Source organism: Neovison vison, chromosome 14 (genome assembly GCF_020171115.1).
Source record: "Neovison vison isolate M4711 chromosome 14, ASM_NN_V1, whole genome shotgun sequence".
In the NCBI taxonomy this organism is placed as follows: Eukaryota; Metazoa; Chordata; class Mammalia; order Carnivora; family Mustelidae; genus Neogale; species Neogale vison.
Window position 1 is genome coordinate 31,610,660 of NC_058104.1, and position 20,339 is coordinate 31,630,998.

The 20,339-nt window shown below is 41.0% G+C and overlaps 2 protein-coding genes across 4 annotated transcripts in view; both read right to left on the reverse strand.

Moving 5' to 3' along the window:
• THUMPD1 (THUMP domain containing 1) overlaps positions 1-10,451 on the reverse strand; it is a 12,747-nt gene extending 2,296 nt beyond the window's left edge. Inside the window, exons 1-4 of one of the 2 annotated variants that reach the window (XM_044234234.1) lie at positions 10,143-10,451; positions 7,192-7,366; positions 5,590-5,838; positions 4,201-4,655 (exon numbers count right to left, since the gene is read on the reverse strand). In XM_044234234.1, the coding sequence (XP_044090169.1) occupies positions 4,234-4,655; positions 5,590-5,838; positions 7,192-7,366; positions 10,143-10,373 (1,077 nt within the window). In that variant the 5' untranslated portion in view covers positions 10,374-10,451 and the 3' untranslated portion in view covers positions 4,201-4,233. Of the gene's footprint in view, positions 1-3,726; positions 4,656-5,589; positions 5,839-7,191; positions 7,367-10,142 lie in introns of those variants that run through there. The other variant, XM_044234233.1, reaches the window with a different exon arrangement.
• Positions 1-20,339, reverse strand: part of ERI2 (ERI1 exoribonuclease family member 2) — a 97,451-nt gene that overhangs the window by 23,739 nt on the left and 53,373 nt on the right. The window contains exon 11 of one of the 2 annotated variants that reach the window (XR_006382370.1): positions 12,508-12,901. The exons of the other annotated variant lie outside the window; for it this stretch is intronic. The gene's annotated coding sequence lies outside the window, so the exon portion shown is untranslated. Of the gene's footprint in view, positions 1-12,507; positions 12,902-20,339 lie in introns of those variants that run through there. 2 annotated transcript variants of the gene reach the window in all.

The following is a 20,339-nucleotide window of genomic DNA, read 5'->3' on the forward strand; positions in this document are numbered from 1 at the left end:
GAAATAAGTAATATAGGGGTACCTGGGTGGCTCAGCAGATTAAGTCTCTGCCTTCAACTCAGGTCATGGTCTCAGGGTCCTGGGATCGAGCCCTGCATCAGCCCTCTGCTCAGCAGGGAGCCTGCTTCCCCCTCTCTTTGCCTGGCTCTGTCTACTTCTAATGTCTCCCTCTCTCTCAAATAAATATTTTTTAAAAATAAAATAAGTAATATAAATAACTCAAAAGCCAGTAAGTGAATTTAATTGAGTACTGTATTACTAACCTTTTTTTTTCTTAAGATTTACTTAAAGAAAATGGGGTGGGGGTTTAGAGGGAGAGAAAATCCCAAGCAGACTCCCCGCTGAGCACAGAGCCCAACATGGGGCTTGATCTCACAAACCTGTTATCAAGACCCAAGCTGAAATCAGGAGTTGGACGCTTAACTGAATGAGTCACCCAAGCACCCCATACGTCCTTTTAAAGCATGGAATACACCAAGTTTGGATTACTTAAGAGTAATTAATCCAGAGCAATTATTAAGAGTTTTATATCTATATGTTTTAGGACAATGTACATGACTTTTGATACATAATGTAACATATAAGCATCTTTTATGTCTATTATAAAGCAAGAGATTTAATAAGAGACAGGAAGAAAAAGCACAGAACACCAATCTTTAGGGAACAAATTTATTTTGCGTTTTCTGAAAGTATCAGGAAGTATGAAAAATAAGCTAAATATCTGGCCATACCAAAAGCAAAATACAAGTAAAAACAACATTTAGAAATCATGTGTGACCTTACATAAACATGTTTCAAGATACTAGGTATAACACTCCTTCCTCCACAAAGCAAAACAAGTTTATTAAACCACAATACTGAAGTTTTTTTAACTGACATAACTTAAAAAAAAAAAAAATTAAAAGGAAAAAAAAAAACAACCATTCAATTCCCATCCTGGAAATTTGTCATTTATAAAACAACATCCTCAAATGTCAGGGACAATAAAGTTGGGAAACCTTTCACGTATCAATAAAGGGATTTGGGTTCCAACAGAACACAGTGCTTTAGAACTGGGGAAGAAGAGCTTTTGTCGCACTCAGTCTTACCAAATACAAATAAATACAAGAAGATTAAAAATGAACTACTAAAGCAAAATCTTTCTGTAGAGTAGCAGCTTTCACAAAGTAAAAGGAATCCAGTTCTGCAAAGTTAGCCGTTCTGAAAGTATATGGCCACTTTTATTCCCGAAGTCCCAGAGTCTTGCACTATCAAAATAAAATGATCTTTTTCTTGGATTAAGTCCAATGAAGGCACCAAAATCCTATCCTCCATGTTCACACAAATGACATTTAAAATGCTCTTATCATCCTTCCAAGATGACCTCAACCTATTAAGAGTTAACACTTTAAATATCCAAGATCTAGAAGGAAGCTCCAGCCTCATCTGCATTAACCAAGGTCGAGTCTGTAACAGCCTTTGCCCCTCCCGAATCCTTCTAGTCTGGACCACTAGTTTAGGAGGATACAAATACATTCCCATATTCCCTAGCCATTAAATAAACACAGACATTGGTGCAGGCAGGAAGACTCAACATTTATACTACTACTGAACTGTTTCAAACTTAATAAACCCATCTCCAAAAGTTAATTTCACAGCCTCTAACTATTTATTCATAATCTGGACTTAGTATGCAGCCCTCTTTGGTGTCCGTCTCCTCCAGTGTTTTTCAGTAATTTTACACTAGAGGAAACCTTGAAAAATCTTCCAAATTAAGGGAACCCTCATGGCATGGGAGTATGAGCAGTAAGTTAAGGATACTCTGATTTCACAAAAACCCAGAATTATCAGACTAGGATTCAGAGTTCTTTTTCTTCTCCTGGAGAAAATCTCAGGCTGAAATTCAGAGAAGAGGTTCCTCCCTCAGTTTTAGGAAAAGGAGAGAAAATGCTATTTAATTAGGTTTTGCAGTTCTTCATGGAGAGTCTTAGTTAAGGCTCCAGACTTGTTGCTATCTTTTCTTCATTCTCAAGCCCAACCGGCTGTGGAAACATTCCAAGAGTTCCTTTGGCAGAGTGATAGTTCCGAAGAGTCTGTTTCTTTGTAATCTGAGAATCTTATCACTTTCAAGAAAATACAATTTTCTCCAGGACCTTGCAGAAACTTGTTTCATTTGTTCATATGATGAAAAATGTCCATTGAACAGACTAGTTTCTATAGCCATACTTGGCTCCTGAGCACTCCAAAAAATCTGGCCTAATATCTCCTTGTATGTACTCTGGCAATCACCTTTCAACTCAAACATCCTGTTGAGAACTCTTCCTCTGACAAGCCACTGGATTTCTGTATGTAGACTTATGTGCTCTTTGTTCAGACTTTAGTTGTTTTTTTAAAAACATTCTTATATAAATGGATCTTTAATAATTTCTGCAGCATTATCCAGAACTTTCATTTCATCTCCAAGTGTTTTATATCAGCAGCTCTCTGTGAAGAAACCCATGTGCTATAACATCAACATCAGGATTTTACCAATATGAGCAAAACCGATGAGCACCCGAAGTAAAGATGACAGACTTTCAGCCTTCAGATATGAAGACTCATTAAATTTATACTGCCTTTGTTTTGAGAGGCTCCTCATAGCAGAAAAAGCCTTCTTGAATTTCATCATTATTTACCAATCTTACCAAAGCTACAGCATGACAAATATTTGTGAAATCTGTTGACTTATCAACCCAGATAGAGAAGCTGCTGCTTTTCAGTTAATTTTTTAGCATCAGGTGACATTTAATTTAATAAACTGGAAGTGAAGGTTTTTCAATTTCTTATGCTGCTTCTTGCTCTAGCATTTTAACATTATGTTGAGATTAGATTCTTACCAACTATGTGAATTTTTCTTTTCCTAGTATAAGTGCTGTTACTAAATAATTTGCTTCTTAGACCTTTCACTGAATGTGATTTTATTTAAGATTTTATTTTTAAGTAATCTCTACATCCAACATGGAGCTTGAATGTATCACCCTGAGAATCAACAGTATCATGCCGTATGGACTGAGCTAGCCAGGGTGCCCCTGAATGTTTTTTTTTTTTAAACAAAAGTTTACTCTTTTGATATTCCAGATGCCATTAAAATAACAAACATTTTTACTCATCAAATGGTTTTGACTTACAGTTACAACTGCTGGAGAAATGCTAGGTTTGTAAGTTGCATTCCACTGACAATACATAATGCAATAGAACAGCTTGGATTTAAGTCTATATAAGACCACTGAAAAGTAGCTTTCGCTATAAAAAAAGAATTTGTGTCTCTTGTTGCACTGCCATACTGAAGAAACTCAGAACACTAATTCTTCATCACTAACCTTAGCAGAAATGTCTGTAGTTCTATGCCTAAAATGGTCTTTTTTTTTTTTTTTAAAGATTTTATTTATTTATTTGACAGAGAGAAATCACAAGTAGATGGAGAGGCAGGCAGAGAGAGAGAGAGAAGCAGGCTCCCTGCTGAGCAGAGAGCCCGATGCGGGACTCGATCCCAGGACCCTGAGATCATGACCTGAGCCGAAGGCAGCGGCTTAACCCACTGAGCCACCCAGGCGCCCTAAAATGGTCCTCTTCTATCTCACACCATGTCTTCAAAAATTACAGCACTGGACCATCCTATTTGTAACAAATGTTTATAAAATGTAAAAACTGACATAACTAAGTAACAGACTCACAAAAAGATAGAAAAAAGTCACAAAAACAATTCACTTCTAAACCTGTAAGACCCATGTTTTTGCAATGTTTACAACAAAAGTAGGAAGGGACAGCTGAGTTGCAACATATAAAAATTCTGTCCTTAAATGAAAATTTCCCTATGACTTTCTCTTTTACAGAGTTCGTTTGCTCCCCTAAGTCAGATGCCAGCACAGAAGGGGAGGCTGAGGAAGATAATCAGGAGGGAGAAGCCAATGCTATCTTCCCTCGACCCTCCCCTCCACAGAAGTGTTCATCATTATCCATAGCCTCTCCTAGCTCAACCAAATGCATATAGGCCTAACTGCACACTGGTATAGGGGGTTCAAAAGCTCTCCAACAGAACCATTAATGGGGTTTCTCAATCACCGTTCAATATTATGAGTTCAGCATTATGCAGCACACAAAGGTCAAAAACAATAAATTTTCAGTCACAATTTTATATGGAATCCTAGCACTATCTTACCGGACGCCATCTGGGAAACCCACCTGCAACACCAAAGGAGGTTTTTTTTTTTATCCTTATGAGAGGTCATTTTCACTTGACTCAGATCTTTCTGTGACTTGACTTTCAAGTTCAGGTTTAGCTCCTCCCTCGTTCACCACCTGTGTCTCAGATCTTGGTTTTGTCTGTCCCAGTTCCTCATTATTTTCTGGTACCGCCTGCTGGTTATTTTTTCCTTCTGCTGGATCATGTTGGTTTGATTTGTTCCCAGATTCGAATTTAGCTTCTTTCCCATTTCCTGCTTGCACGGACTGCTTTGGGTTAAGTTGTGATGGGTCCTTAGCACTCTTTACCACCTCCTGGAGATTATATTTTCTGAACAACATATAATCTTTCACAACACTCAGGCAACAGACAGCTTTAATGATTTCTACTACCACCGTGTACTGCGGATTAGTGAGATCCACTTTATTTTCCGAATTGAGGCTGCCTACTATTCCTGTGACAAAAAAGAGGAAAACAGAGGGAGAGGGATACCATGAAGCTTGACATATACAAATACAATCTTTCATCTTTCTGTTTGGGACTTGGTAAATCAATTTATATACAGTCTACTCCTCTACATGGACCCCAGTCAAATTCTGTGAATTCTGGGCCCTCGGGTGGCCCAGGTCATGACCTCGGTGTCCTGGAATCAAGCCCCCTTACTGGGTTCTCTGCTCAGTGGCGAGTCTGCTTGTCTCCCTCTCCTCCCACCCCCAGCTCATGCTCACACTCTCTAATGAGTAAATAAATCTTTACAAAAAGAAATGCTGTGAACCCTTTCAATAAATAAATACAAATGAAATCCTGAGACATTAATTAGAGTCCTCTTTTCCCAAAGAAAATTAAATCTTGATTTGGAAGATTTCCTATCTACCTACCAGAAAGTCTTATAACCAACATATTGAAATCTGTTAGGTCTGATATTATTTTAAGGACTTTTTTTTTTTTTTTTTTTTAATACTCTCTGTCCCCAATGTGTGGCTTGAACCCACAACCCTGGGATCAAGAGTCACATGCTCTACTGGCTAGCCAGGCATGAACCCCCCCCCCTTTTTTTTTTTAGATTTTTATTTATTTAAGAGAGAGAGATATCACAAGTAGGCAAAGAGGCAGGCGGGGCGGGGGGAGGGGAACAGGCTCCCCACTGAGCAGAAAACCCAATGTGGGGCTCAATCCCAGGACCCTGAGATCATGGTCTGAGCCAAAGGCAGAGGCTTAACCCTCTGAACCACCCAGGTGCCCCCAGGTACTCCTATTTTAAAGACATTTTAATATACTTCTTTTATACTCAAAAATATAAGCCTTAAGTTGTTAAAAAAAAAATTAATAAAATCAAGAACAAGTATTTAGTATTACATACTAACGTAAAATCACTAAGAAAAACATACCTGCCAATTCTTTGATAACTTCGTCTCTATTCATGTGACTGTTATTTCGAGATTTATATACAATCTGAAATGTCCCTTTGTTTGGAGATTTAAACCAGGGTTCCAAAAATGTTTCTGCATATTTTTTCATATCTTCTAAGAAAGCCTTGCATGTGCCTGAAATGGGTAACATACGTAGAATAACCCGAGTCTTCTTCTTCTTGGTTTTGTACATATCCTGGAGAATATGATGTACCAATTTCTCAGGTTCTGAAAGAAAAAAGAAAAAAAGCACAAAGCACACAAGTAAGTTAGGAATAAAAACTCTCAGACATTTTAAAAGGTCTTGAAATTGATGAATTCTTCATGGCAGTGACCTATGTCAACAGTATAATAGAAGAAATTATCATAATGAATGTTAAATAAGTCTAACCAAACATTTTTTCCAACTTTCTTCACTGCCTATGCTGATTATTACTATATCTAATATGTTAACTCCTTTTTTTAAAGTTTTTTGTTTTTTGTTTTTTTTGAGAGAGAGAGAAAATGAGAGAGAAAGAGAGCATGAGAAGGGGGAGGGTCAAAGGGAGAAGCGGGACTCGACCCTGACACTCCAGGATCATGACCTGAGCCAAAGGCAATCGCTTAGCCAACTGAGCCATCCAGGTGCCCTAATATGTTAACTCTTCAGCATTGTTACTGCTTTCACTGAAAACAACTGTTTCATGAAGACACCGGAGTTAACATTTTTGTGATGTCTCACTGTCCAACACCCTACTGTCTTCCTGTAACAATAGCAACTACAAACGTAACATTATTAAATAGTACACTCTTTTACTAAACAAATCTGCAAGTCATTTTAAAAGATTTAATTTAGGGGCGCCTGGGTGGCTCAGTGGGTTAAAGCCTCTGCTTTCGGCTCAGGTCATGATCCCAGGGTCCTGGGATCGAGCCCCACATCGGGCTCTCTGCTCAGCAGGCAGTCTGCTTCCTCCTCTCTCTGCCTGCCTCTCTGCCTACTTGTGATCTCTGTCTGTCAAATAAATAAATAAAATCTTTAAAAAAAAAAAAAATAAGATTTAATTTATCCATTAGTTAATTCTGGACAATAATCTAGATCTCAGAACTCAGAGAAGCCCCCAAACCATGAATTACACAAGATCATGATATGGTCCTTAGGCCATCCTCACTACCTACAAATCTGTCTGGGGCTACTGAGTGTTTTTAATACTTCTAAATTAGTTAACTGCATTAAGAAATCTAGGACTTCTCCAGATATTCAACTTCTTTTGAAAAACCAGAAGATCTGGCCCTACAGGCTTACATTCCAAATTGGCTGGCACTGAAGAGCAGCTGCTCCTCTGAAACAGAATATGTACTCTTGTTTCACCTAAAGTTACATACAAAGAAAGTGGTAAAGCCAGGTTTCCACTCCTAAACCAATGTGATGTTCACCACCCCATCTGACCCTTCCATATGTCTAGTGCGAGAAGAGTGGAAAAGATCAGTCAAATAATAAACTGAGCCATAACCATGAAGCCATTTTGTAGGCAGTGTTCTAAGGCAAGGAGATGTCCAGATATTATAGGCTCAATAATCTTAAGGTTTATTAGTCATGCGTACCTATTCCAAGTGTCCTGATGAAGACCACATTATTTGCTCCACTCTCCACTGACTGGAATCTCCTTAGCTTCATCTCTGTCGATGCTTTAATGTCACCAACTTCTTTCTTCAAGGCAGCCTCCATGTCATCATCTTCTCCCTCACTTCCAGAGGGCTGCTGATCTTTGTCCGTAAACTGCATGAAACAAATGAGCAGAGATGCAAAAAGAGTTCATGTTAAAAGCTACAATTAAGGGGCACCTGGGTGGCTCAGTGGGTTAAAGCCTCTGCCTTCGGCTCAGGTCATGATTCCCAGAGTCCTGGGATCGAGCCCCGCATCGGGCTCTCTGCTCCGCAAGGAGCCTGCTTCCTCCTCTCTCTGCCTGCCTCTCTGCCTACTTGTGATCTCTGTCAAAAAAATAAATAAAATCTTGGGGCACCTGGGTGGCTCAGTGGGTTGAGCCGCTGCCTTCGGCTCAGGTCATGATCTCAGAGTCCTGGGATCGAGTCCCGCATCGGGCTCTCTGCTCAGCGGGGAGTCTGCTTCCCTCTCTCTCTCTGCCTGCCTCTCTGCCTACTTGTGATTTCTCTCTGTCAAATAAATAAATAAAATCTTTAAAAAATAAATAAATAAATAAATAAATAAATAAAATAAATCTTAAAAAAAAAAAAAAAGCTACAATTAACACCCTATGTGAAATCTCCAATGGCAGACAGGTCAATACTGACGACAAAGCTTTTTATTAAGAAACTGACATCACAGGCGCCTGGGTGGCTCAGTTGCTTAAGCCACGGCCTTCGGCTCAGGTCATGACCCTGAAGTCCCAAGATCAAGACCCACATTGGGTTCTCTGCTCAGCAGGGAGTCTGCTTCTTCCACTGACCTCTCTCCTCTCATTATCTCTCCCTCTCTCCCTCTCAAATAAATAAACTCTTAAAAAAAAAAAAAAAAGAGAAAGAAAGAAAGAAACTGACATCGCTCTCTGCAAAATGTGGAGGAAAAACAGAGTTCCCTCAGAGTGGAACACATGTAATTTGAAAATGCTTTGAAAAACATCTTAACTTTCTGGGACACAGGGTAACATGCTCACCAGATGAATTCATTCAAGATAGACCTTAATTCCATCACCGCATACCTTTGTGCCTAATAAGACATTCACCTTTTGGCGAGATTACAAGGAGCAAGTGGAAGGCAGAGGACAAAGACCAACCTGACACCTTGCAAACCCTAGTCCCCTCCCAGGTGGGATATGTGTGACATTCCTCAGGCACCCCTGGCTGCCCTAATGCTAAGGGAGAGAAAAACAAACAGTTAATGAATAGAGATCACAGTCCTGCAGGACAAGAGTTTCCCTCATCTTACAAATGTTTTAGTGATTTACCAGAGGGGCAAAAAAAAAGCATTGTTATCAATAACCTAACTTCCAGAGGGAAACTCCCAAATATCTTACTGTTCAGGCTTTAGTAGAGGGGAAAAAACCACCCTAACTTGATATTGGCAGAGTCTCTAATATCCTGTTGGTCCTCTTTAACATCCAAAAGTTCTTTTGAAAACCTCCCTTTTCCTTTACCTCCCCCAACCACCAAGTATATAATCAGTCACACCTCACAACCCCTGTGCAGCAGCTCCTTCTGCCCACAGGTCCTGACCTGGTGTTTTAATAAAGCCACCATTTGGGGCGCCTGGGTGGCTCAGTGGGTTAAGCCGCTGCCTTCGGCTCGGGTCATGATTTCAGGGTGCTGGGATCGAGTCCCACATCGGGCTCTCTGCTCAGCGGGAAGCCTGCTTCCTCCTCTCTCTCTGCCTGCCTGTGATCTCTCTCTGTCAGATAAATAAATAAAAATCTTAAAAAAAAAAAATAAAAAATAAAGCCACCATTTTACACCAAAGACCTCTCGAGAATTCTTTCTTGGGCCTCAGCTCTGGACCTCACCTACATTCAAAAACAACATCAATTAGACCAAACAGAGCATAAAAACCCTTATATTCTACCAAGGAACAGGGAACAGAAAGAGTCAAGACTTTGTTCAAGGTACCAGTGTAAACAGGAACTCACTTCTTGCCCAGTTCTCTGCCCCACCATTATTAGTTTGCCAGACAAGCACTAATAATAATTATACACATTTATGGAAACTTTATTACCTGCCAGGATGTATTTTATATACATAAGCAACTTTTCAGTCAACATTAAGTACACTATCATTTTTCTTTATTTAGCTCAGCAAAATTAAATAATACACCCACCTTCAAGCCCTAAAACTAGCAAATCATGGACCTTGAATCCAAATGCCTCCTGTATTATCCTCCCTCTTTTAATTCATTGAGGTGTTTGTGTATGTTATTAGTCCTGATCCTAAGCTAGAAATATAATGATTTCCAAACTGTGATGGGAAAATTAGGTTTTAGGTGGTGTGAGGACAAAAAGTTCTTACTTTTTAAATTGCATTTACACGCGCATTTTAAAAATAACTAGCACTAGTACTAAACCCACTACTTCAGAGACACTGCTCAGGACAAACATCATTACAACCATGGTGTAAAAGTGGTAAGATACATCAGAAACTATGAGGACAAATTAAGTTTCCTTTATTAACTTGGACCGTTCACTTAACCAACTTGAGTTTCAGTGTCCTCGTGAACATTACTCCACAAATCTACTGTAAGTAGTAAACGTTTGAGAGCTTCAGAAACACAACCTGTGGGCCGCAGAAGCAACCTATAAATAGGAGCCACTAGGATTACTAATGGGGGAGGAAGAAAACAAAACAAAACAAAAACAACCGAAAGCTGCAAGTTTTCAAGCACGCGACCCGGCTGGGGTCTGCAACCCAGATAAGGTAAAGAGGCGGCAGCACAGAGGCGGCCACGCCCCTTCGCCAGCGCCCCACAAAATGCGCGCACGCGTAGAAGAAAGCCGGCCTTGCAGCATTCCCTCACTCCTCAAACGCCGCTTGCCTTCTCCGGGCCATACCTTTTCCGGCCCATACATGTCGTCTCCGTATTCGTTGAGCAGGCTGTACGCCTCCTCCACGCACTTGCGTTCGTTCATGTTGCAGGTAATGAGAATGCCCTGTAGCCCGGGTTCCAGCTGCCGGGACCCGCCGCCGTCGCAGCGCCGAGTCCGCTTGGCTTGCACATACTGAGCTTTGCCTTTGCGCTTTCCGCCGCTCGACTGAGGAGGCTCCTGGACGGGGGTCGCCATGGCGCGTGAGAACCGAGGCTGGCGAGAAACGTGTTTCTGCTCTATTCCCGGCTTCCTCACCTCCGCTGGCGCGAGCTGATTTACGTCACGTGTGCGCGACGGCCTTTCCCTAGTCCCGCCTCCAAGTTTCAGTCGGTGCTGCGCAGGGTCCTAGAGCCGGTGGCCAGAGGTGGGGCTAGGCCCGCCTGTCGCAACGGTTGACAGGCACTTCTCACTGCTCTTCAGCCCAACTCGGACTTCCCCGGAAAGCGGCCTTCGGGTGGAAGCCGGTCTGTAAACTTACATGCTGGGCTTCCAGCTGGATGCTGGATGTAGATCGTGCTTGTAAAGAACGGTTTCGTTTACCATTCATATTCACTGATTCATGCAGTTAGTATTTATTAAGTACCTATGTACTACTTAAGGACCTTAGTACTCAATTTGGCAGAGCAAGACACATTTCATACACATCTTGCCCTTCTAGGCCAATGCTTCTTAGAAGTCACTGGGGCCTTCCAAACTATCCTACTTATTTTTTGGTTCTGGTGAAATGTGCATAATCAATAGACTTTAGTACTCCTGTTGAAGGACCCCCAGAGGCACAAAGGAAGGATATAAAGCATAAGGAACTCCTAAGTCAGAGACCCGACTATCGAAATGAGAAATATAAACTACAGACAAACTTCTTGGCATTAAATTGTCACTGAAGGGACATTTTAACTTGTAAAATGTATTTATATTCATACCCAAGATACTGTCCATATCAATTTCACACACTTTTGATTGACACTGATGCCATAGCAAGCAACATTTTGGTGAGTTACTGGTCCAAGTGCACTTGGTTTGGACAGGAAGTAATTTCCTCACTTCTGAACAAAACCATGAAGAGCCAAAAGGGTTTGTCCTTTGTTGCCCTAGGAAGAATTAGCTAATCCAGTGACCCCAAAATGTGGAGTGGATGGTCGTAGAAAGTCAGAAATAGAGAACCTCGTAGTTATTGTAAGGCCTATATCTCTCAGATTGACATTCTTGTGACTCCCATGACAAAGTAATGCTGATATGAAATAATGGTCTAGAAATCCATATACATATAAAAGATGTTTTGCTAATAGTAAGGGAAAGATGAACTATATCTTGCTATTTTCTTTTCATTCTGTCCCCCCAAAATGTTTAAAAATACTCATTAGTCTGGATAGCTAAGCAATCCCTTCATAGTTAACGTGATATTATTCCTCATACCCTAAGGTCAGGAATCCAGATCCCTATACTTCATGCAATTAAAAGTCAACTGGAACTTTATAAATCCCTTGTGTTGGTGTCCCACCTTTGACAGTGTATTGCTTTGGTGAGCAAATGCAGGAGTACTGTGCATTTTACTAACCTAGGTATTTCAATCTCACATTCTGAGATTTACTTGTTATGTATGAAACAACAAAATACTAAGAGGAGGAAAAATAATTAGCCTGGTGTTGAACTTGATGATTAACTGGGGTTTTTTTCTTCACTATATGTAAATATGTATATATATGTATGTGTATAGTTGTGTATATACATATATGTATACATGTGTGTATATATACATATTCTTTGTATAACTATCTTTCCTTAGGTTCTTTCCTTAAATTACTAATATTAATACTACTATTCCTGACTAGTGCTAAGTGTTAACTGCCCTATTCCACAGTGCAGAGTAGGACAAATAGAAAATACTCATTTCCCTTTCAGGGTGCCCCCTTCTGGCCAAATATGGAAGCGATTTCATAAGAAATGGAATCCTTGAGGAAGTGTTTTCCAATATGTCTTTATTTAATACTATTATTCTAGGGGATGAAGGTAGAGAAATAACGAGTTTCTATCACCAACAGGGGAAGACTGGGGTAGAACACATACAAGGACCACCTAGGACTTCTTTCTCTTTATTTTTTGTCTCCATTATGGTTGACATTTGTTGTTTTGGTTTGCTCAATAAATGAACCCCTTCCTTGGGGAGGAGGTGGAATCCATCATTGGATGAGTCTGAGTCGAAAGCAGGGCTCACCTTGTGTCATGGATACTTGAAATGTCAGGTATCCCTTCTTCCCACCCTGTAAGGTGAGCACTTCATCAACTGGACGCTTCTCTCCGGGACTGAGAATTGAAAGCAAATGTGTAAAGAGGCAGTGCCTGTTGAGAATTCATCCCACCAATGGCAGTGGCATCCCAAATCCAGTATCAGCAGCTTTGCAGCGACTCCAGAGGTGATGGCAGTGCCAGACTTTCTAGAACATAGATTTAGTTCCAGCTTCCTAGCTCCTCCAGCCATCCTTGGCACCCTCAGCCTTCCCTATAATTCTCTCGCTTCCCAAGAGTTTCCAATAAGTATCTTTCCAGCCTAAGTATGCCAGAATATGTTTCAATATTACTTACAACCAATAATGTTGGCTTCTGTGTTTCACACTGCTTTCTCTGGTCTTTTTATCCATAACTTCAGCAGCTTCAGCAAATGCTCCCCATACCAGCAGCTACTTCTCAGACACAGAGCTGCCACCAGATTTGAGTTCATACAAATCCTAAAAGAGGTAATCTGATATTGCTCAAGGGGCACTGATATAATAGTCACTAATCTTTGGTTCTATCCCTGAATCTTCCACTACTTCCAAAAATCTTGTCATCATCTTATTTTTTGCTTCCACCTAGATAATCAGCACAGCCTTTACTTTACAGAATGGAGATTGTAGAGCATAGATAGATTTCTGGAGGTCCTCAGTTGATTCTGAAGAACAGTTTCATTATGCTGGCATTGCTGGTGGTATTTAGAGGCATAGAGCTGCCTGAAACTCTTTTTTCCTTTCATCTTCAGTGCCTAGCATAGTGCCTGGTCCACAGTAAGTACTCAAAAAATGCTATTGAATATTTGAACCCAACCCCCAAAAATGTTCAATAAAGAAAAAAGGTTAAGACTCATGCTATTAAGAAGGGAAGTATACCAAATCCAGATCCTATTAAGCCCCACCAGAGGAGGGAGAACAGAAACTAGGAATTAGGAGAGAGATTTCCCAGGCAATGCTGAAAACACATTTGTGTCAAGTTTCTATTCGTGTGAACTTTCACCTCCTTTGGTTACCAGTCATGGTGAGTGGTCTGGTGTCTATCATTCTAAATTATCTTTCCCTTTCTCTTCCTAAGCTTAAAAGTTACTGCCATGTAATTTCTACTTGTATGTTGAGGACAGAATCTATCCTGGTCCCAAACACAGACAGCATACACTCATAGATTTTATTCATGTTCTAACTGCACTATCCGTCCAGCATTACCTGCCTTATTCTCTTGATACCCAGCATTTTTCAGAAGATAGATGTCTTGACAATTAAACCCTGGCCGCCTGCTGACTTGATTTCTCCACACCTGCCTCCTTCAGAGTTGGTATTATGTATATGATCAAGAGCCCAAATTCTAAAGCCAAACCAGGTTCAGAACATGGCAGAGGGACTCCAAAGCAAGTTACAAGTCAAATTTCCTCATTCGCTATTAAAAAAGAAGAAGAGGGCGCCTGGGTGGCTCAGTGGGTTAAGGCCTCTGCCTTCAGCTCAGGTCATGATCCCAGGGTCCTGGGATCGAGCCCCACATCGGGCTCTCGGCTCAGCAGGGAGCCTGCTTCCTCCTCTCTCTCTCTCTGCCTGCCTCTCTGCCTACTTGTGATCTCTGTCTGTCAAATAAATAAATAAAATCTTTAAAAAAAAAAAAAAGCTGGTTTGGGGCTGAGCTGTGACTCACTGAGGTCTAGTATTTTTAGTATTAATATCCACTCCCCAACCTAATCCCCTAAGTGCATTATTTGTCCCCTAATCTCTTATCTCAGTGTATCACTTATTGAAAGCTAAATTTAATCTTTCTAGGAAGGAGGCCAAAAAGGAAATAAATTTTAAAAATAATATAGTGTGAAGTAAGATAGGATAAATACATAATACCTGCATGCCCTTACCTCTGCCAACTGGCTCCTGCCTCCCATTTGATCGAATGACACCCCATGCCTTTCACTGGCTCTGTGCTCACAGCACTTGTGCACACATGCGTTTTCCTCACACCCACAGTTGGACAGGAAACATGCCCAACAGCCTGAGCCCCAGATTACAGCCTAACTCTGAAGCCATTTGAACTTGGGTCTTTCCATGGGGAAGCCACGTTTGGTCTGGCTCTTTGTTCCTACCCGCCTCTTGGCTCAGCCTTGCTCGGTGTCCTGAACTCCTGACCCCAGCCTCCCTCGATGTGCTTCGTCCCACCACAGCTGGAGTCTAGCTGGACAGGTATGCTTCTCTAAGGCAAACTTGGCATTTTATGGACATAGGTTCTTGAGGGCAAAAGTGAATAAATCTCTTTCCCTCCAATTTTCTTCTCCAGTTTTATACCCTACACATGCATGAGTCTTTCTCCTTAAAACTTTTTCTGAGGATTCTTGGGTAATTCGTTCCTACTGCTGAGATTTGGTTAAATAATCTGTGTTTAAATTTAATTGTGTTACTATTTAGTTCTACTTCGTTGACCACTTCTAGATCCTCCTCCTGCTCCTCTTACTTTCCACTGTAGTCAGTGCTCCTAAGAATGGATCCCTAATGGTGGAATCTCAGACAGTTCAACAAATAAGAAATACCTTCATTTGGAACTGAAATCATCTATGAACTGCACACTCCACCAGGGCATAACACGAGCACTGGATAAAGTACTAATGTAAGAAATATAAATTTCAGAGTAGGTACAGTACATGTTTACGAGTCCAGGGTGACTGAGGGTTAAACGATTGTTCACCACAGATGAGTAGTCAGGTTGAATCATTTATATTTAAGTTAAAAGTTGGAGAGAAGTCAATGAGACTATGGCATTCAATGTGGTAAACAGAGAGACAAACTGATTAAGAATATACATTGCGAGTCAGATTTTTTTTTTCTTGAGAGAGAGAGCAAGTGAGAACAGGGAAGAGAAAGAAGCAGACTCCCTGGTGAGCAGGGAGCCTGACTCAGAGCTCTGATCCCAGGATTCTGGGATCATGACCTAAGCTGAAGGCAGACACTTAACTGACTGAGCCATCCAGGCACCCCTAGAGAGTCAGTCTTGTGTTTAAATACTGATCTACCACTTTCTGGATCTCTGACCTTGGGCACATCAACTGCTCTAACCTCATATTCCTCATCTGTAAAATGGGACTAGCTATAATATATATCTTATAGGTCATTGTGAGTATTGAATAAAATAATGCATACTAATCATATATAGAAATATTCAATAAATGTCAGCTACTTATGTTTTGTTGTGGCTGCTGCTAATTGGGAGGTTTGGGGAGGTTAATTTATAATCAAACAAGAGTTGAAGTGAAGACCCAGGCTTTTTGTATTGGCCAGTTAGCTGTGAAGTGTCTCAAGCCACTCCTTACTAATTTCCAGTACCCAAGAGAAGCCTTATTTTATCTAAATGTGTTAATATAGAAAGATGTACGAGATACACTGGGAGGGGCACCTGGGTGGCTCAGTGGGTTAAGCCACTGCCTTCGGCTCAGGTCATGATCCCAGGGTCCTGGGATCGAGTCCCGCATCGGGCTCTCTGCTCAGCAGGGAGCCTGCTTCCTCCTCTCTCTCTGCCTGGCTCTCTGCCTACTTGTGATCTCTCTCTGTCAAATAAATAAATAAAATCTTTAAAAAAAACAAACAAACAAGATACACTGGGAAATGAGGGGGAGAAAAGTAAGGTATGTGTACTATAAATCAATTCATGTTTTAAAAGGGAATATATATACATATATGTACATACACACACATACATATGTGAGTGTACACATAATATAAACACTAACATATATGTTTTCATCCTACATGTATATAAAAATGATACTTCATAAGACTTCAGGTGTTTCTTCACATTTCTCAACTAAAGCCCAAAGCTAAGAATTAAGAGGCATTAAGTCACTGCCCTTTCCATTCTAAAGAGAACTGTCAGAAGAGACTAAATTAGGTAACTCTCTCCGATTTGTGAAAAGGTGGCTCAACTTGTCCTGCTACTTTGACACCACTCTGCTTTGGAGCCTACATCCAAAGACTGGGGATCGGAGAGCAGAGAGTACTTCCACACCCTTTGCTGAGAGGAACAATAAGGAAATCCCTTATAAAGGTAGAAATTCTTGGAAGAAGACACTGGCATCACTTTCCTGGGACCATGTCCCCTTCTGCCTGGCCATTTCTGGAAATGAGCCAGAAAGAGAAATAGAGACACATGGCAGAGCACAGAGAGTGAGACGAGGTAGAGAGACAAGAAAGGAAAAGCCTGCAGCCCAACACAGGGTGTTCTAAAGATGCAGGTCAAGAAGACTCCCCGAAGTTACCTGGGCTTGAACAGGTAGACCCACCAGGAGGTAAACCCTCCTGCCCTAGTCTTTTCTCCTTACCCCCAACAATAGAGTATGTCGAGCTTGGAAGAGGGAAGGGGAAAGATGTCTGGGAGACAGACACACCACTTGTCTCTTTTCGAGGTGGTACAGTGGGAGGGGTGCAGAAGAGTGGCCAGTCCTCCTGCCCACTGCTGGTTCCCAGAAGCACAGAGCAAGCCTACGTTGGGCAGAAAAGAACAGGCGCAATGTACATTGAGTTTGTGATTAACAGTTTTAAGTGGACAAACTTTTATAACTAAAAGTGATTGTTAATTGTGGGATCATGGCAAGAAGTCACTATTGGATAGAACAGGGATATTGGATACAGCAGGGGGAAAAGAGAAACTGGGAGGAAAAATAAAAGTTTTGATTTAAGACTTGTTTGAAAAACTAGTTACATATATATTCCACCCACTTCCCTACACACACACACACCCTGTTTTGCAACACATTTGGTAACTACTTTATTCTCTTACTCTGTATCTTTTATTTTTATCCATATGCATGTATTATTTTTACATTAAAATAAACTGTTGCTTTCTTGATGTGGATGCTCACCAAAGTATTTATCTTCCTCCTGGGTCCACAGCTGGGCCAATTTCTAGCCTAGATTCATATGAGATCCTCCACAACTGTCTCTCTCAGCTCTTTGCTCTGGCTCTTGCTCTGCTGCTTATCAGTTGGTTGATTTCAAAGGATCCAGCACAGGGCCTATAGGAGGCCTGAGAGAGAGTGGAGTCCCTGAATATGAGGGTCCTGAGTCACTGTGTGGAGGTTAGCTAGCCAGGAAAGCCCATCAACCCAGATCTTTTGCATTAGACTTCAGCCTCTGAGCTTTGGGTTAGTTGTTTCTACAGCACATATATAGCTCTCTCTCTCTCTCTCTTTTTTTTTAGATTTTATTTATTTGAGACCTAGCACTCCTTGAAAAACACACTGGGAATCTAGAGTTTGTTCAGAATGTCTTTACTCTTTTTGTCAGTTTTATTGTCCACAGAGATGATGAACACTGTCCTTCAGATAAATTAATAAGACAGCTCACAATGAAGTGAAGAGACTATGGGTTTTGAAGTAAGAGACCTGATTAGAAAGCTCAGTGCTGGTATTTTCTTTAAGACTCAGAGGGAAATTCTAGACCAGTGGCCAGGCTTCTGTTTTCTTGCTGGGACACCATGAGATGCCTCTTGCTCCCTCCTTACAAAAAGTATATTAAATAGAATTAAAATTTTTCTGTCCGTTAAGTTGTTGACAAAATAATTGAGACAGTACTATAAAACTCTATTTTCCTATAGAACAGTTTTTGAAAATGTCTTTATTTTTGAAGGGGATTACATTTTAGTTGAGTACTAGAGAAGAAAACCTGATCCCATTCCAGAGAAAATAGGGATCATCATGAAATAATTGATATAGGAAATGATTGTCCAAAGCTGCATTTAGGTGAAAAGCTGATGGAACCTTGTAATTGATGGATCAGACTGATAGCTTAACATCACAAAAGGTGAGCCAACTAGACTTTATGTTCCCCAAATGTCATGTAATAGAATTATGCAATACTATTTATGCAATCTTTTTGCTTAAATACTGATCTGGCCTCGATATATCAGTTTACAGAAAGTACAGGAACAGAAAAATAGGTTAAATTCAGCCACAGGTTTGAATTAGTAAAATGATATGATTTTTAGATTTGTTGCCAAGCAATGAAAGGAGAGGGAGGTGTGGGTGGGGGTATAAATGAAACAAAATTGGCCATGCATTGACAATTATTGGAGCAGAATGATGGATACACATATGGATTTGTTATACTATTCTAGCTATTAGTTTATCTGGTTGAAATTTCTCCATGATGGAGAAAGAGAGAGAGACAGAATAAAGAAGTAAAGACAACAAGTTGGATAACTATTTTGAGAAATTCTGCTATAAAAAGGATAAGAGAAAGGAAAAGGTGGAAGAAGAGAAGATATTTTAATAAAGGAGATACTACCATGTGTCTGTGGCCTACTATCTCTTTACTACAATTCCTAGTCCAAACAAAAGGAAGAAATGGATGGTATAGGAGAGAGGTAACAGAGGAAGTAATGTTCTTTTTTTTTTTTAAGATTTTATTTATTTGTTTGACAGACAGAGATCACAAGTAGGCAGAGAGAGCAGGGTGGGGGTGGGCTGGGGCAGGCTCCCTGCTGAGCAGAGAGCCCGATGCAGGACTCTATACCAGGATCCTGAGACCATGACCTGAGCCGAAAGCAGAGGCTTTAAACCACTGAGCCACCTAGGCGCCCCGAGGAAGTAATGTTCTTGAGTAGGGGAGAGCAGATGATGTCGAGGACACAGTGGAGAGGGTGGCCCAAGCTCGGAACTTGACAGTATTTATTGTCCCAGGAAGGAATGCACAGTGTGCGCAGAGCTGTAGGAGCATAGGTTGATTAGGTGCTATGGGGTTGAAGACATTCTCTTGAAAATCAGGAGAAAGGAGAGGTGAAGGTTACAGAAAGAGAAGGTGGGAAATGGTTATCTCCAACAAGAGATATGTAATGGGGTTATCAAGCAGTGAGGAGGGCCTGCTTGGATTTTTTAAGACCATAAGCAAGTACCATCAATGTCCTAAGGGCAGAACTGTGTTTCCTCAGAACCATTTCTCCTGAACCATGTTAAGCTGCTCATGTGCAATCCCAGAAAAGGGAGATAGCAGTCGAGTTCTGCAGGGAGTTGGGTTTTTCCAGGTGAGTATGGTGAGGGAGAGCAGTGCAAAAGAGCTGAGTAGCACCTAGAATCCAAGATGGGCAAGAGGAAAGTGAGGGCATGAAGAAGACAGTTTTCAAGTCAATGAACTAAAGATTTTTGTGGGGCCAAGGAATTACCTTAATAAAAACAGCAAAGGCAAACAAGGTGATGAGACAGGAGGAATTAAATAATTCCTAAAAAAGGAGGGGGAAGGATGTTGAAACGTTTTGGGAATAGTACTATGGGTGTAGTAAGAAGGTATAGCGTAGGAGCACCTCGTGGCTCATGGTTAAGCATCTGCCTTTGGCTCAGGTCATCATCTCAAGGTCCTGGGATTGAGCCCTGCATCAGGCTGCTTGCTCAATGGAGCAAGCTTGCTTTTCCCCCTCCTTCTGCCTGCTGCTCACCCTTCCTGTGCTCCCTATTTCTTGGTCAAATAAATAAATAAATAAATAAATGAAATCTTAAAAAAAAGAAAAGAAAAGAAGGTATAGGGTACAGTCCCAATAATGAGAGACTGAGGCTCAGTAGGATCAAGGTCATTGGGAGACAGGATCTCAAGGGAATGGAAGTCCAGGGTATTAAATGGATTGTTCACATGAGGACTGAAGTTACTGAGACAGAGCAGGGACTGGACTGACGTCCCCTCAATCCTCACCACAAAATCCTGCAATCCTCGATACAACTCTTCTCTTGCAGGAATGTGAAAGCAGGATGCTCACCAAAGAGGGACTTAACTGGTGAAGACCAAGTCACAGGACTGCAGTTGGACCCTTTCACTGACTTTTCCCCTCATTATAATACTAACAAACGACCAGGGTGAAGATTTAACATGCTAATGAGAAACGATATACATGAAGAAGCCTCTTTTGTCCCGC